This window comes from Eucyclogobius newberryi, unplaced genomic scaffold (assembly GCF_026437365.1).
Source record: "Eucyclogobius newberryi isolate DKJ021-1_F unplaced genomic scaffold, fEucNew1.0.hap1 SCAF_10, whole genome shotgun sequence".
Taxonomy (NCBI): domain Eukaryota; kingdom Metazoa; phylum Chordata; class Actinopteri; order Gobiiformes; family Gobiidae; genus Eucyclogobius; species Eucyclogobius newberryi.
Window position 1 is genome coordinate 1,478,190 of NW_027315724.1, and position 16,998 is coordinate 1,495,187.

The following is a 16,998-nucleotide window of genomic DNA, read 5'->3' on the forward strand; positions in this document are numbered from 1 at the left end:
CCATGATGACACTACCCTCATCACCATGATGACACCCTCATCACCATGACGACACCACCCTCATCACCATGACGACACCACCCTCATCACCATGATGACACCCTCATCACCATGACGACACCACCCTCATCACCATGACGACACCACCCTCATCACCATGATGACACCCTCATCACCATGACGACACCACCCTCATCACCATGACGACACCACCCTCATCACCATGATGACACCCTCATCACCATGACGACACCGCCCTCATCACCATGACGACACCACCCTCATCACCATGATGACACCCTCATCACCATGACGACACCACCCTCATCACCGTGACGACACCACCCTCATCACCGTGACGACACCACCCTCATCACCGTGACGACACCACCCTCATCACCGTGACGACACCGCCCTCATCACCATGATGACACCCTCATCACCATGACGACACCACCCTCATCACCATGATGACACCCTCATCACCATGACGACACCACCCTCATCACCATGACGACACCACCCTCATCACCATGATGACACCCTCATCACCATGACGACACCGCCCTCATCACCATGATGACACCCTCATCACCATGACGACACCGCCCTCATCACCATGACGACACCACCCTCATCACCATGATGACACCCTCATCACCATGACGACACCGCCCTCATCACCGTGACGACACCACCCTCATCACCGTGACGACACCACCCTCATCACCATGACGACACCACCCTCATCACCATGATGACACCCTCATCACCATGACGACACCGCCCTCATCACCATGATGACACCCTCATCACCATGACGACACCACCCTCATCACCATGACGACACCACCCTCATCACCATGATGACACCCTCATGACCATGACGACACCGCCCTCATCACCATGACGACACCACCCTCATCACCATGATGACACCCTCATCACCATGACGACACCACCCTCATCACCGTGACGACACCACCCTCATCACCGTGACGACACCACCCTCATCACCGTGACGACACCACCCTCATCACCGTGACGACACCACCCTCATCACCGTGACGACACCGCCCTCATCACCATGATGACACTACCCTCATCACCATGATGACACCCTCATCACCATGACGACACCACCCTCATCACCATGATGACACCCTCATCACCATGACGACACCACCCTCATCACCATGACGACACCACCCTCATCACCATGATGACACCCTCATCACCATGACGACACCACCCTCATCACCATGACGACACCACCCTCATCACCATGATGACACCACCCTCATCACCGTGACGACACCACCCTCATCACCGTGACGACACCACCCTCATCACCGTGACGACACCACCCTCATCACCGTGACGACACCACCCTCATCACCATGACGACACCACCCTCATCACCATGACGACACCACCCTCATCACCATGATGACACCCTCATCACCATGACGACACCACCCTCATCACCATGATGACACCCTCATCACCATGACGACACTACCCTCATCACCATGATGACACCCTCATCACCATGACAACACCACCCTCATCACCATGATGACACCCTCATCACCATGACGACACCACCCTCATCACCGTGACGACACCGCCCTCATCACCATGATGACACCCTCATCACCATGACGACACTACCCTCATCACCATGATGACACCCTCATCACCATGACAACACCACCCTCATCACCATGATGACACTACCCTCATCACCATGATGACACCCTCATCACCATGACGACACCACCCTCATCACCATGATGACACCCTCATCACCATGACGACACCACCCTCATCACCATGACGACACCACCCTCATCACCATGATGACACCCTCATCACCATGACGACACCGCCCTCATCACCATGACGACACCACCCTCATCACCATGACGACACCACCCTCATCACCATGATGACACCCTCATCACCATGACGACACCACCCTCATCACCATGACAACACCACCCTCATCACCATGATGACACCCTCATCACCATGACGACACCACCCTCATCACCATGATGACACCCTCATCACCATGACGACACCACCCTCATCACCATGACGACACCACCCTCATCACCATGATGACACCCTCATCACCATGACGACACCACCCTCATCACCATGACGACACCACCCTCATCACCATGACAACACCACCCTCATCACCGTGACGACACCACCCTCATCACCGTGACGACACCACCCTCATCACCGTGACGACACCACCTCAGACGGGATGAGTCTGTTACAGGAGGTGGAGCGGCTGGTGCAGCGGGAACAACCTAGAGTTTTGTTTATAAGAGTTTTTCTATCAAGAGTGTTTTTTAAAGCTCCCTATAAGTTATCTGTTCTTTTACGGTCTGTATCTACTTGTGTTGCAACATCGAAATTTCCCCATTGTGTGGACAAATAAATGTTGTCTTATCTTATCTTAAATAAAACCTAAAATGCTAAACATTTCCTCACTTTTATCCAATATCTATTATTTATAGTCACATTATTCTAGAAACACAAACGCATCAATAATCATCAATACTACGCACAACTTGAAGTTAGAACGTGTCAAATGTGAAGTTGGAATCCTGAGATGACGTGTTTGACCTTTGACCTCAGTGCTGCTTCTGCCTCTGTTTACTTTGTCATTCCACCGGAGCGACATTCTTACTCTTGTACCGGTGTAACGGTCCAGCCCGTGTCCGGCTCCGGAGCCCGTGTCCCGTGTCCCGTGTGCCCGTGTCCGGAGCCCGTGTGCCCGTGTCCCGTGTGCCCGTGTCCGGAGCCCGTGTGCCCGTGTCCCGTGTGCCCGTGCCCGTGTCCCGTGTGCCCGTGCCCGTGTCCCGTGTGCCCGTGTCCGGAGCCCGTGTGCCCGTGTCCGTGTTTGGAGCATGGTCCGGAGGCGTCCCGGATCCAGTCTGCACCTTTATATCAAAATAAAACACATAAGTGACACGTTCATCAGCGTCATTCTGACCATCTCATCTTCTGCTCAAACTCTCGAGATGTCGTGACGCCGGTGACCGGTGACTGGACACGGATAAGTGTCGTCATGTCCAGAGTCCAGCGGCAGCGGGCGCGGCGGAAGTACGTGCTTGTTGCGTGGCGCTTGACGCCGCGGCACGTTGTAGGAGCGGCCGATCCTCCCACATCCCGCGTCCACAGCGCGTTTATTGTGGCAGGATCTGCACGAACATTCCTCCGGAGCAGGAGAGCCGAGCTGTCCCTGGCCCGCCGCCCCGTGCCCCGCGCCGCCGCTGAGCTCTTTCCGTTTCTTTCCGTTCCGCTGCTGCAGCTCGTCCCGGTGTCGGCTCGTCGTGAACATGGTCGATTATCACGCCAGTAACAGTCAGTACTCGTCCGGGCCGCAGACCTACATGGAGCAGGAGAACGACTGGGACCGCGACCTGCTGCTGGACCCTGCGTGGGAACGGCAACAGCGCAAGGTAAGCGAGGCCTCCGGGGCCACTCAGGGGTCCGGGGGTCCGGGCTCGGGGATGTGGTGCTGGGACCCGGGGCTTCGCTCTTCCTCCTGGAGTCCACACTCTTCCTTTGGCCGCTGGAGCTGGAGCTTGTGCTGTTGTCGGTGCTTCCTTTAGTCCGCCATGGAAACGCAACAGAGCCGTAAAGCCGCCCGCGGCCCTGCGAGAGCCGGCGGTGCTCCGGGGGCTCTGAAATGATGCCTTTACCAGTTTGGAGGCCCGTTAGCACCGGTGCAGGCCCCTCCGGTGCCCGGTGCGGCCCCCTCTCTCCGGTGCAGGGCCCCCTCTCTCCAGTGCAGGGCCCCCTCTCTCCGGTGCGGCCCCCTCTCTCCGGTGCAGGGCCCCCTCTCTCCGGTGCAGGGCCCCCTCTCTCCGGTGCAGGGCCCCCTCTCTCCGGTGCAGGGCCCCCTCTCTCCGGTGCAGGGCCCCCTCTCTCCAGTGCAGGGCCCCCTCTCTCCGGTGCGGCCCCCTCTCTCCGGTGCAGGGCCCCCTCTCTCCGGTGCAGGGCCCCCTCTCTCCGGTGCAGGGCCCCCTCTCTCCAGTGCAGGGCCCCTCTCTCCGGTGCAGCCTGTTACCTGGAGACTTGGGCGGATAGTTTGGGCCCAGCTGCAGGATCAGAATCTGAGAGAATCGCAGTGATTTGTAAAAAAGACATTCAAGTTTGTCCATGTTGCCACAGCCTCTGGCCCCCCCTACAGGCGGGGTCCCCCCCCTACAGGCGCGGTCCCCCCCCTACAGGCAGGCCCCTGTCCTCTGCCCGTGTTATTGGGCTGTTTATTAGACTATTAGGACTCTAAAAATGAAATGTAGTACTAGCTGTAGTAGTGGTAGTAGTACTACTACTACTAGCTGCTGCAGTAGTGGTAGTAGTACTACTACTACTACTAGCTGCTGCAGTAGTGGTAGTAGTACTACTACTAGCTGCTGCAGTAGTGGTAGTAGTAGTACTACTACTACTACTAGCTGCTGCAGTAGTGGTAGTAGTACTACTACTACTAGCTGCTGCAGTAGTGGTAGTAGTACTACTACTACTACTAGCTGCTGCAGTAGTGGTAGTACTACTACCACTACTGCAGCAGCTAGTAGTAGTAGTAGTACTACTACTAGCTGCTGCAGTAGTGGTAGTAGTACTACTACTACTACTAGCTGCTGCAGTAGTGGTAGTAGTACTACTACTACTACTAGCTGCTGCAGTAGTGGTAGTAGTACTGCAGTAGTGCACGCGGCCTCACGTTGCACACATTCCTGCTGGTGGATGGACGGCGTGCCATACATTGTACTTGTCATTTTTGACATGCTCCTGAGTCCTGACGAGCTGGAGACGCTCTGAATATGTCAACTTCAGAGCGCGGCGTCCAATTCACACCCGACGCAGGAGTTTGATGCCTGTACATTTAAAGCAGACGCTCCGTACATGCTCCGTACATGCTCGCTCTGTACACGCTCTGTACACGCTCTGTACACGCTCTGTACACGCTCTGTACACGCTCTGTACATGCTCTGTACATGCTCGCTCTGTACACGCTCTGTACACGCTCCGTACATGCTCTGTACATGCTCTGTACAGGATTTTTTTTTTTATAGTCGTAGGATTTGTTTTGGGTCTTCTTCCGGGTTGTGCGTAGTGTCCCTCTGTGTCCTCAGAGAGGGACGTGCTTGAGGCCGGGCAGTGAGGTGTGTCCATGTTTGGACTCAGACCTGCTGGTCAAAGTTTCTTGAAAGGAAAGTCTTGTTGCCAATTATTAACAGATCTTGTGCAATGAGCTACACTAATATTCGCTCGGTGTGGGACCGTGTGGGACCGTGTGGGACCGTGTGGGACAGTGTGGGACAGTGTGGGACCGTGTGGGACCGTGTGGGACCGTGTGGGACCGTGTGGGACCGTGTGGGACCGTGTGGGACCGTGTGGGACCGTGTGGGACAGTGTGGGACAGTGTGGGACAGTGTGGGACCGTGCAGAAATCCCAGGTTGTCCTAATTCTGCAGTGCACACAGGCCTCACACAGGCTTCAACATGTCTTTAGTGCTGTTGTACCTTAGAGCGCTCTGGCTCTTTCCCTCTGTGTGTGGTTGTACCTTAGAGCGCTCTGGCACGTTCCCTCTGTGTGTGGTTGTACCTTAGAGCGCTCTGGCACTTTCCCTCTGTGTGTGGTTGTACCTTAGAGCGCTCTGGCTCTTTCCCTCTGTGTGTGGTTGTACCTTAGAGCGCTCTGGCTCTTTCCCTCTGTGTGTGGTTGTACCTTAGAGCGCTCTGGCTCTTTCCCTCTGTGTGTGGTTGTACCTTAGAGCGCTCTGGCTCTTTCCCTCTGTGTGTGGTTGTACCTTAGAGCGCTCTGGCTCTTTCCCTCTGTGTGTGGTTGTACCTTAGAGCGCTCTGGCTCTTTCCCTCTGTGTGTGGTTGTACCTTAGAGCGCTCTGGCTCTTTCCCTCTGTGTGTGGTTGTACCTTAGAGCGCTCTGGCACGTTCCCTCTGTGTGTGGTTGTACCTTAGAGCGCTCTGGCTCTTTCCCTCTGTGTGTGGTTGTACCTTAGAGCGCTCTGGCTCTTTCCCTCTGTGTGTGGTTGTACCTTAGAGCGCTCTGGCTCTTTCCCTCTGTGTGTGGTTGTACCTTAGAGCGCTCTGGCTCTTTCCCTCTGTGTGTGGTTGTACCTTAGAGCGCTCTGGCACGTTCCCTCTGTGTGTGGTTGTACCTTAGAGCGCTCTGGCTCTTTCCCTCTGTGTGTGGTTGTACCTTAGAGCGCTCTGGCTCTTTCCCTCTGTGTGTGGTTGTACCTTAGAGCGCTCTGGCTCTTTCCCTCTGTGTGTGGTTGTACCTTAGAGCGCTCTGGCTCTTTCCCTCTGTGTGTGGTTGTACCTTAGAGCGCTCTGGCTCTTTCCCTCTGTGTGTGGTTGTACCTTAGAGCGCTCTGGCACGTTCCCTCTGTGTGTGGTTGTACCTTAGAGCGCTCTGGCTCTTTCCCTCTGTGTGTGGTTGTACCTTAGAGCGCTCTGGCACGTTCCCTCTGTGTGTGGTTGTACCTTAGAGCGCTCTGGCTCTTTCCCTCTGTGTGTGGTTGTACCTTAGAGCGCTCTGGCACGTTCCCTCTGTGTGTGGTTGTACCTTAGAGCGCTCTGGCTCTTTCCCTCTGTGTGTGGTTGTACCTTAGAGCGCTCTGGCACGTTCCCTCTGTGTGTGGTTGTACCTTAGAGCGCTCTGGCTCTTTCCCTCTGTGTGTGGTTGTACCTTAGAGCGCTCTGGCTCTTTCCCTCTGTGTGTGGTTGTACCTTAGAGCGCTCTGGCACTTTCCCTCTGTGTGTGGTTGTACCTTAGAGCGCTCTGGCTCTTTCCCTCTGTGTGTGGTTGTACCTTAGAGCGCTCTGGCACGTTCCCTCTGTGTGTGGTTGTACCTTAGAGCGCTCTGGCTCTTTCCCTCTGTGTGTGGTTGTACCTTAGAGCGCTCTGGCACGTTCCCTCTGTGTGTGGTTGTACCTTAGAGCGCTCTGGCTCTTTCCCTCTGTGTGTGGTTGTACCTTAGAGCGCTCTGGCACTTTCATAATCAGAAGGTTTATTGTCAATGAACAACATTCACGAACATATGAACTTGTCCTGGTGATTTGCTGCAACATAAAACAATGAACAATTAATACTAAACAATGGACAATGAATAACTGGATATAAAAAAATAAGTAAGTCAAGTTAAAATAAGGTTTGAAATGGGCATGATATTTACATTAAAAAATATGTAGTGCAGCTCGACTCGTCCACCTGAAGAGTGGCTCCAGCTCCAGTGTCTCCCTCTCGTCTGTGAGAGTCAGATCCTCCTTCATCTGGAACTAACCCAGGTTTATACTTTGTCCCAAGGACAGGAAGAGGGTCTAAGGACAGGAGGAGGGTCTAAGGACAGAAGGAGGGTCTAAGGACAGGAGGAGGGTCTAAGGACAGGAGGAGGGTCTAAGGACAGGAGGAGGGTCTAAGGACAGGAGGAGGGTCTAAGGACAGGAGGAGGGTCTAAGGACAGGAGGAGGGTCTAAGGACAGGAGGAGGGTCTAAGGACAGAAGGAGGGTCTAAGGACAGAAGGAGGGTCTAAGGACAGGAGGAGGGTCTAAGGACAGGAGGAGGGTCTAAGGACAGGAGGAGGGTCTAAGGACAGGAGGAGGGTCTAAGGACAGGAGGAGGGTCTAAGGACAGGAGGAGGGTCTAAGGACAGGAGGAGGGTCTAAGGACAGAGGACTCTGGGACATCGTCCCCTGTCCCCACAGACATTGTTGATTCATGTTTCTCTGTCGCCCTCAGAGGAAACTGTTGTTGTGATTTTGGGCGTTTCAAAAATAAATTCAATTGAATAAGAGTGAACAGTGAGTGCAAAGTGCAGTGTTCATGAGTCAGAGGGTAAGAAACTGTTCTTGTGACTGTAGTTCTGGTCCAGATGGGGAGTGGCCTCCTACCTGAGGGGCGTGGCCTCCTGCCTGAGGGGCGTGGCCTCCTGCCTGAGGGGCGTGGCCTCCTGCCTGAGGGGCGTGGCCTCCTGCCTGAGGGATGTGGCCTCCTGCCTGAGGGGCGTGGCCTCCTGCCTGAGGGGAGTGGCCTCCTGCCTGAGGGGAGTGGCCTCCTGCCTGAGGGGAGTGGCCTCCTGCCTGAGGGGAGTGGCCTCCTGCCTGAGGGGAGTGGCTCAAATAGTCCATGTCCAGGGTGAGAAGGGTCAGTGATTTGACCTGTTCGTCCCAGAGTCCTGGAGACGTACAGGTCCTGCAGAGATGAAGTCTGCAGCCGATCACCTTCTCATCAGAGGGCGCTGTAGTCTCTGTTTGTCCCTGGCTGTGGCTCCAGCGTAACACACGGTGCTGGAGGAGGTGATGGAGGAGGTCATGGAGGAGGTGATGGCGAGCTCGCTACCGTCATCGCGAGCTCCGTCATAGAGTTCACAAACTGTCTGCAGTGGTGAACGGGCCAATCACATGGCATTTAGGGACTGAACCAATCAGAGAGCAGCATTGTGGTTTGGGCGGAAGTCAAAGCCGAACTTCGGCCGGTTTTTGGACAAATCCAGACTATTTTGTTTTTCACAAATGTCACTTTGTGCATTTGTGGAGGAGAAAGAGGCTGTGCTGGATTTAACACCATTTAGATGTTTCTGCTGTTGTGACGCTTCAACCAATCAGAGTAAAGTATTTTTTGAACGTCCTGATGGATTTTGGCGAGAGCTTTTCAGATGGAAACGTGTGACGACCTCAGAGTGACACATCTGGACTGAGAGCGTTTCAGAGTCATTAAACATTGACTCTTTCACGTCCTAATCAGACGACTGACCTTCGGCCGAATCACATGGTCTCGTCCTGTCATCAAATGGAATGAAGACACTTCCTTATGACCTCACTTATCTCGCTGGCTTTTTATTGGTGCTTGTGCCAATTTTAGTTTTGTGATCTCAGAGTTTTTCTTTAGAGATGGAATGGTTGTTTGTGGCCCGATGACTTTATTATAGAGTGCGCAAAAATATTCTCGCATTCCTCAGGCCACATTTAGGCTAGAGGTCAGAGGTCATGAACTCATGTCTGCACACCATCTGGCAGAGATCTGCAGAAGAGCGAGCGTCAGTGATGAGCAGATCGAGGCCCTGTTGAAACTCGCTATGCAGATTGTTTAGGGTCATAAGTTTATGTCTATGAATGACAAATAAACTTAAACATTACAGTTCCTACATCGAGTGAAGCGTGTAATTGTACCACGTCATCTGGTGCTCTCCAGTAGGTTTGTAGAATATCAAATGTTGTAGTCATGATTACAGTGAGGAGAAATATCACTTCGATTGAAGCAACTTTAGGGCGTGGCCTGGTGCATTCTGTGAATGGCCTGAATCGTAACTAATAAACTTCAAATCGAATGCATTGGCGGCATTTTATTATCCCCATATGGACCAGATAATGGTCCATATGGGGATAATAACATGACTAAACCTCCGAGGGCATAAATAACACAAGTTATACAATAATGAATACGGCCCAGGCGCGGCCCAGGCGCGGTCCAGGCGCAGTCCAGGCGCAGTCCAGGCGCAGTCCAGGCGCAGTCCAGGCGCGGTCCAGGCGCGGTCCAGGCGCAGTCCAGGCGCGGTCCAGGCGCAGTCCAGGCGCGGTCCAGGCGCGGTCCAGGCGCAGTCCAGGCGCAGTCCAGGCGCAGTCCAGGCGCAGTCCAGGCGCAGTCCAGGCGCAGTCCAGGCGCAGTCCAGGCGCAGTCCAGGCACCCCGGGGGTGAAAGCGAGCTCTCAGCTAAACAAATAAAGGTGAATTAAAGAAACGGTGCTCCGAGGATGTATTTTAATATTTTAATTCGATCTTTTTTTTTTGATCAGAGTTATCAGTCATTGGTTCAGACACTCGCCATATATGGATTGGCACTATCCCACTCCAGCGACCAGGTCCAGCCTCTTTACGCCAGGGTTAAAGTGTGCGAGGTAACTAAAAAGTGACCTGGACCTGCCCCCTGGAAAAGGCTCAAATTAACGCAACCTCCGTGTCCAAATACGGCCCTGAGTCTTTTTAATGCACAGCCGATCCTTTGTCAGTAAAACATTTTATTATTATTGTATTAATATTATTGCGTGTTTAATGTCTGTACTGTGCATATTCAAGAAATTCATATTGAAAGCCATTTTTATTTGGTTTGTTGTGGTAAAATAAAACATTGTGATGGATACATGTGAGGGCTAAAAATGTATTATTTTGTTAAGTCTGAAGTTTGAGTTAATTTTACTTTTTGGACTATTGATTGCATTGTAATGACTTAAATTTACATAATTATGAATATCCTGAAAAATCAGGATTATTGTTGACCTCCCTACTCCTGAGTCCTGAGTGAGGGCGTTCCCCCTGTCATTGCAGGCCGGCTGATCCCAGACCAGCTGAGCTCCAGGACAAGCGCTGAACAATAGAGCAGAGAGCTGCCAAAGGAATTTAGCCCCTTCCCATGGGCCGCTACGTGCTGCCATTGGCAACCCACTGAAGCTCTGCATTCCTCTGGTGGCCCATTATAGTCTCTCAGGCCAGTGGGAGGGGGCTCTGAGCTGAGAGGAGCTGCACTCTTCTGTTTTCTTCTAGTAAAAAACATTTTTAAGGACTACACTTGTGCTTATGTATGATTATGGAAGTGTGAGTTGGAAGTTCAGGACCTGTGCCCACATTCCCAGCAGCAGAGACTGGGACTGCATTTCAAAAAGAAGTCTTTTCATGTTTGTATTTGTCAGGGAGGGAGTTCAGACTGAGGGAAGGGCCGAGGAACCTCCCACTGTCCCAGGAGCCAGACATGATGTCTAGGTCATAGAAGTGACAGGAAGGAAATGCAGGCCATGTTTTCTGATGGGAGGGCTCTAGACTGCAGGTAAAACTCACAGGAAATGGTTTAGAAAATATTTTTTACCAAACTAATATATTATGAGAGTGGATCAGAATTTAAATTATTATGCTGGAAACTTTGAAAACAACAAGCTGAAAGAACAATTTTTAAAGTACGGGTCAAGCAAAGTAAGAAACAAACAAGACAAAATTCAACCAGCATTTGGTGAAAAACTTTTTGTAATCAGTAAGTCAGTTCTATTTGGTCAGAAGCCAACCAGTTTAAAATGTAATATCTTTGTTTAGTTTGTGTGTCTTGATCAGCTCCTTCCATGTTGTAAGCACAGATTTCAAAGGGTCCTCCACCTCCCTAAATGAACCCCCGGCACAACATTAATCTCAATATTTTTCCTTTTGAGCTTCATATTCTGGATGACAACAGCAACACTCTGATTTGAGCTGAAACAAAGTCATGTTTCAGACGAGGTAAACCCCAGCTTCCTTTTTCTTTTGATAATTGTAGAGTTTTGAATTGGATACATGGGTGTTTTTGCCTTGCTACACAAAACTTGAGGTTGTTTTACTCCACTCAAACAGCCGGTTGGGGATAGAAATCAGGAGAGTCTGGAATAGATAGAGAAATCTGAAAAAAACATTAATTTTTATTGTTTAAATCTTTTGACTTAATTAGGGAATACGATTCAATTTTTAAAGATTTTTCTATAGAAGTGAAAAGAGGGGTATAATTTCCTCCATAATTGCTGATACATCTTTAGGTAGAACCACACCCAAATCTCTCAGTGATTCCATTTGGGGGGACCAGGCACAGCCCTGCCTGATCCCCTTTCAAGAGTCAGATTTGTCAGATGACCATTGATTCTAATTGTTGATGTTGGACCATCGTAAAGAGCCCCAATATTTTTTATGGTGAAATTGTCTCATCGAAATTTGTTTATCAATTTATATTAATATGAGCTAACGGAATCAAAAGTCTTCTCAGCGTCCAGACTTATTATCACGTCTTTGTTTTGTTGTATTTTTGTCTCATTCTGTGTAAAGATGGTCTTATGTCGTCTTGTGTTTGTCATGAATCCTGTCTGACCTTTGTGGATTCAGTTTGGGAAGATTTGTTCCATTCTTTTGGACATAATGGTAAATGGTAAATATAGAGTTGTTATAGTTTTTATTACCCAAGCAACAACCACCTCTGATTGAATTATTTGTTGGCTGATTAATATTGTCTTTCAAGGGGAATTCATGTCATTTTACTGATTAAATACAAAATATATTTACAAATTATACAGGCTTTTATATTTTAATTTAAATGTGCAGTGATTTTGTTTCCATTTGTTTAGTTGACGCCTATTTGTGTTATTATTCTCATGGTCACTCTCTGGTTGTGTTGTTATTCTCATGGTCACTCTCTGGTTGTGTTGTTATTCTCATGGTCACTCTCTGGTTGTGTTATTATTCTCATGGTCACTCTCTGGTTGTGTTGTTATTCTCATGGTCACTCTCTGGTTGTGTTGTTATTCTCATGGTCACTCTCTGGTTGTGTTATTATTCTCATGGTCACTCTCTGGTTGTGTTGTTATTCTCATGGTCACTCTCTGGTTGTGTTGTTATTCTCATGGTCACTCTGGTTGTGTTGTTGTTCTCATGGTCACTCTCTGGTTGTGTTGTTGTTCTCATGGTCACTCTCTGGTTGTGTTATTATTCTCATGGTCACTCTCTGGTTGTGTTGTTATTCTCATGGTCACTCTCTGGTTGTGTTATTATTCTCATGGTCACTCTCTGGTTGTGTTGTTATTCTCATGGTCACTCTCTGGTTGTGTTGTTATTCTCATGGTCACTCTCTGGTTGTGTTGTTATTCTCATGGTCACTCTGGTTGTGTTGTTGTTCTCATGGTCACTCTCTGGTTGTGTTGTTGTTCTCATGGTCACTCTCTGGTTGTGTTATTATTCTCATGGTCACTCTCTGGTTGTGTTGTTATTCTCATGGTCACTCTCTGGTTGTGTTATTATTCTCATGGTCACTCTCTGGTTGTGTTGTTATTCTCATGGTCACTCTCTGGTTGTGTTGTTATTCTCATGGTCACTCTCTGGTTGTGTTATTATTCTCATGGTCACTCTCTGGTTGTGTTGTTATTCTCATGGTCACTCTCTGGTTGTGACCCAGACCACTATGGTCCTCTGCCGCCTTCTGCTCATATTTACCCACAAATCCATTTGCCCCTCATTTAGCACTCGTCATTCTCTTCTAATCAACAGAAATGTCTTATTTATGAACCGTAACATGCTCTGACCTCCGCTCTCAAAGACGCCATGTCATTCTGTATTTCACGCAAGATAACGGCCACCTGTTGTAAAGTTATGTCCTCGCCGCTTTCCGATAGGGATGGGCCTGGCGGAGAGAGGGCCCTCAGGAGCAATGGACCCGTTTGCCATGTTAGTCTGGTTAGTTTGTGAGTCTGTTTTCCACCGGGGTCAGGGTTCATGGTCAAACCTCATTCAGACAGAAGACTCTGAAGCCCAACAAAAACAATACCTGCAAAAGAGTATGTGTAGAATCAGAATCAAAAAAGGTTTATTACCTTTGCTAATGAACAGAATTCACAAACAGGAACTTGCTTTGGTGATTTGGTGCAACATAAAACACAATTTATTCTGTTGTTTTAAAGTTGTTACACTACCTTTATTTGTACTCGTCATAAATCTTTTGATGTGACTGCCCCGCCCTCTGTCCCTGTGTTTCAGCTTGGGTTTTAACTCTGCTGTTTTAGAAAGCAGTATTTGCAACGTCTAACGTCACAGTCAGAATGGTTTGTGAAGATTCTTTCCAGCTTGTTGGTCTCCTTTTAACAAATTTAATCCCTTAGTTTTACTTCTGTGTTTTTCCAAGGGCTTTAATCGGGCCTTTATTGCCATTGTCAATGAACAGAATCAAGGAACTTGCTTTTGCGTTAAGGTGCAACATACATACATGGTAAATGGTCACTATTTATACAATAAAGTATTCAAACATCAAGGAATCACTCACCCATTCACATTCACACAGCAGTGTGCGCAGGCCGGGGCCCAGGGGCCCAGGGGCCCAGCAGCCCAGCAGCAGTATTCACCAGAGGAGCTGGAATTGCACTGCCAACCTGTCGGTGTGTGGATCTGATGGCAGACTTTTACTCCATTTGACCCAGATGAAGCCTAGATTACGCTACTTGATGACAGCCTGAGGGAGTATATTTTATAGACAAAATAGTTTTACACTTAAATGTTCATGTTTTCTGTGTCATTTGTGCTTCGTCAGAATCGTGGCATCTGGATGTGATCGCTGGTTGTTTGGCACTGGTGTGTGTGAGCTGGATCACTACACAGGAGAACATTTAGATCAGCAAAATAAAAGTGTTTTGGTTTTTGGGCTGTTTATTCTGAAAAAAACACAATGAAACGGTGAACTCTTGTGTTGGATAAATGCTGTACATTGGCGTATAGAGAAGGCTGGCTCATGTGGATGGTCTTGGTCTCTGGGGGTCTTCTCCTGGATGTTCCACACCAGAGCTAGTGTACATTTCCTTGTGTCCTGCCGTGAGATCAGCTTACGGTCCTGGAGGCAGCTGCAGCTTGTGGAGGAGTGCTTTAGTCGTGAGGTGCCATTGTAAGACATCAAATATTTACAGTCTGTGGCTCTTGGACTCTCATACTGGTGCATCAGCTCCAGGAAAAACCCACACACGCTTCCTCAAACCATCTGACACTCCAAATACTACTGTGGTTGCTATGGAACCCTTTCTATATTTTTATCTTTGAATGTGTTATCGCAGTGGCTGTTGAATAGTAGAAGATTGGGGCCGTCCCGTACATAGGCCCCTCCCCCTACGGCTCCTGTGAATGTGGGTCAGGGATGTCCAGTTGTACCAGTATACAATCTGCTCTGATCCAATCAAAACTGACGTTCTGCGGATTGTGAGGCTGCATTACTCTTAACAAAGCCCCACACTTTCACTAAGCCACCGCTCCTGCTGGACTCTGGGTCATGTGGTTTGCTGAGCTCTGATTGGCTGTCAGCAGACACACATGGCGAGGAAGTCTCACCATGTGTGTTGTATTGAGGAAGAGGCTTTCCATAATAATGCAGTAATCATGAGCCTGCATGAGTCGGCTGCAGCTGTTGTGTGTCGTGTTGAGACTCTCAGCAGCACCAGGACACTCTCAATGTGTCCACTGTCACCTCACAACAAGAAGGGCCCACCCTAAAGTCATATCTACAAAGTGCTTTTCAATACCTCAAACTGCCTAGTGACCACTATTGAGTCCAGCAGTACTGTACTTTCAGTCACTGTGACTGGCCCTGTGCAGCTGTAGAGCCATCTGTGTCCCCGGATTGTGCTTCTGTTTTGTTTTTTGAGTATCCATGAGTGAATTGTTAAATGTCTTTGTTATTGGTCCTAACTTATGGAATATTATGAACACTTCTTTGAACACATGTGCTTTTAAACATGCCATTGTACAGCCTCTGTCTAACTATAGGTCATTTTCAGGCTATAGTGCTAGAGAAATTGGTCTATATGCAAATTTAAATCCATTTGGAGGAAAATAACAGTCCTGCTTTCAAATGTGTCAGAGCAGTTTCTGTTCAAAAGTATTTTCATTGTCTTATTCTTTTGATCACCAAATTTAGATGTTCTTCTTGAGAACCATGTTGGCATCAAAGATGGGCTTTAAAATGGTTCAGGTCACATCTGAAGTAGGAATGCGCCGATTGGTATCGACCGATATTCATGTCATTGAATGTCATGTCTTTGACCCGTGTGATCAGACACAGGTCTGAGGATGACACTCTGACTGGAGACGCTTTAGTCTGACAGATCAACCAAATAATACAGGAAATTCAACAGAATCCAAGGTGTAAAGGTTAATTTAAGTTATATTATAGTCTATAGACTCTAAACACTCAGCTAAATACAACTTTTCCCCCCAAAATGTATGTGTTCCAACTCAACAATATGAAATGCAGTCGCCGTCGCCGTCGTCGTCCTTTAAACCCCCTCCTTTTCATGGCGTCTCGAGGAGAATATAATCCATGAATGTCAAACAAATCAGACAATGTTTTGTTTTTCACACAATGGGTAGGAGGCGCTATAGAGTAAATTTGTTACATGGTATTAATTATTTCCACTCAGACCATAAAAACACATTAGTGAGTGAAATATGAGCTCCGTAGATCAGTTCCAACAGGTGTGACTTGTCCTTGGAAAAAATAAGAACTTAGACCTTTTTTAAGGGCGGGTTACGCAGAGACCGTAAGGAATGTCAATTAAAAAAAAAAGTATAAATTTTCAATGTCTTTAGATGCAAAAGGTGTTTTGAGCTCGATCGGACAAAAAACCTAGGACAAGTACGATTTTGGGGAAAAAAAAAGTCAAAAACATGGCGGTGCCACTTTGATTCAACATGGCTGACTTCCTGTTTATCATAGAGCGATGCTCCAGGTGTGTTTTACTCCTCAAAGGTCAGAGGTCAAAAGTAGCTCTATCACTGTCCCAAGTCTCATGTGCCTAGCCCAAAGATTTTCATGTTTTTTCGCCACTGTCTCCACTGTTGAGACGGGCGTTCTACAAGCTCCATTTTATTGGAGTTCACCCCATGTGTGACCTATGACCCCATGTGTGACCTATGACCCCATGTGTGACATTCATCAATGTTGAATGACCATGCAAGAACTATAATAAGAATAAGAACCATGGCAAGAACAAAGACCCGTTCCATTCCATGGAATGGCTCGAGCCAATAATAATAACGATCCCTGTGGGGTTTAGGGCCGGGTCATAATATATTTTTTACCTGTCCTGACATGAGGTATGTTTGTACCAAGTTTCATAAGTCTAAGACGAAAAAGGCCCATCATTGTAGATGGCGCTAGTGAATTATTTTGCCAATTTAATTTTTCTAGACAAGAAAACACAATTTTTTCACTGATCCTGAATGATAAAAATGTCTAAAAAGAGTTTTTCGTTAAAGTTCAGGGGGTCAAAATTGGGGCGGTTTGTGGGAGAAAAATAATAACGAGCATTTTTTCCCACTATAAAAACTCAAGCTAGAGTCACGTAACTTCGTTGGATTGTGCTCAGATTAACCCGTTATAAATATTTTCAGTCGTCTACGACAAATTAATT

The 16,998-nt window shown here is 48.6% G+C and overlaps 1 protein-coding gene across 6 annotated transcripts in view; it reads left to right on the forward strand.

Moving 5' to 3' along the window:
- The first annotated feature begins 3,298 nt into the window (after nt 1-3,298).
- Nucleotides 3,299-16,998, forward strand: part of actn4 (actinin, alpha 4) — a 55,964-nt gene continuing 42,264 nt past the window's right edge. For all 6 annotated transcript variants that reach the window (XM_072459872.1, XM_072459867.1, XM_072459869.1 and 3 more), the window contains exon 1: nt 3,299-3,485. In XM_072459872.1, coding sequence (XP_072315973.1) covers nt 3,363-3,485 — 123 coding nt within the window. In that variant the 5' untranslated portion in view covers nt 3,299-3,362. The remainder of the gene's footprint in view (nt 3,486-16,998) is intronic.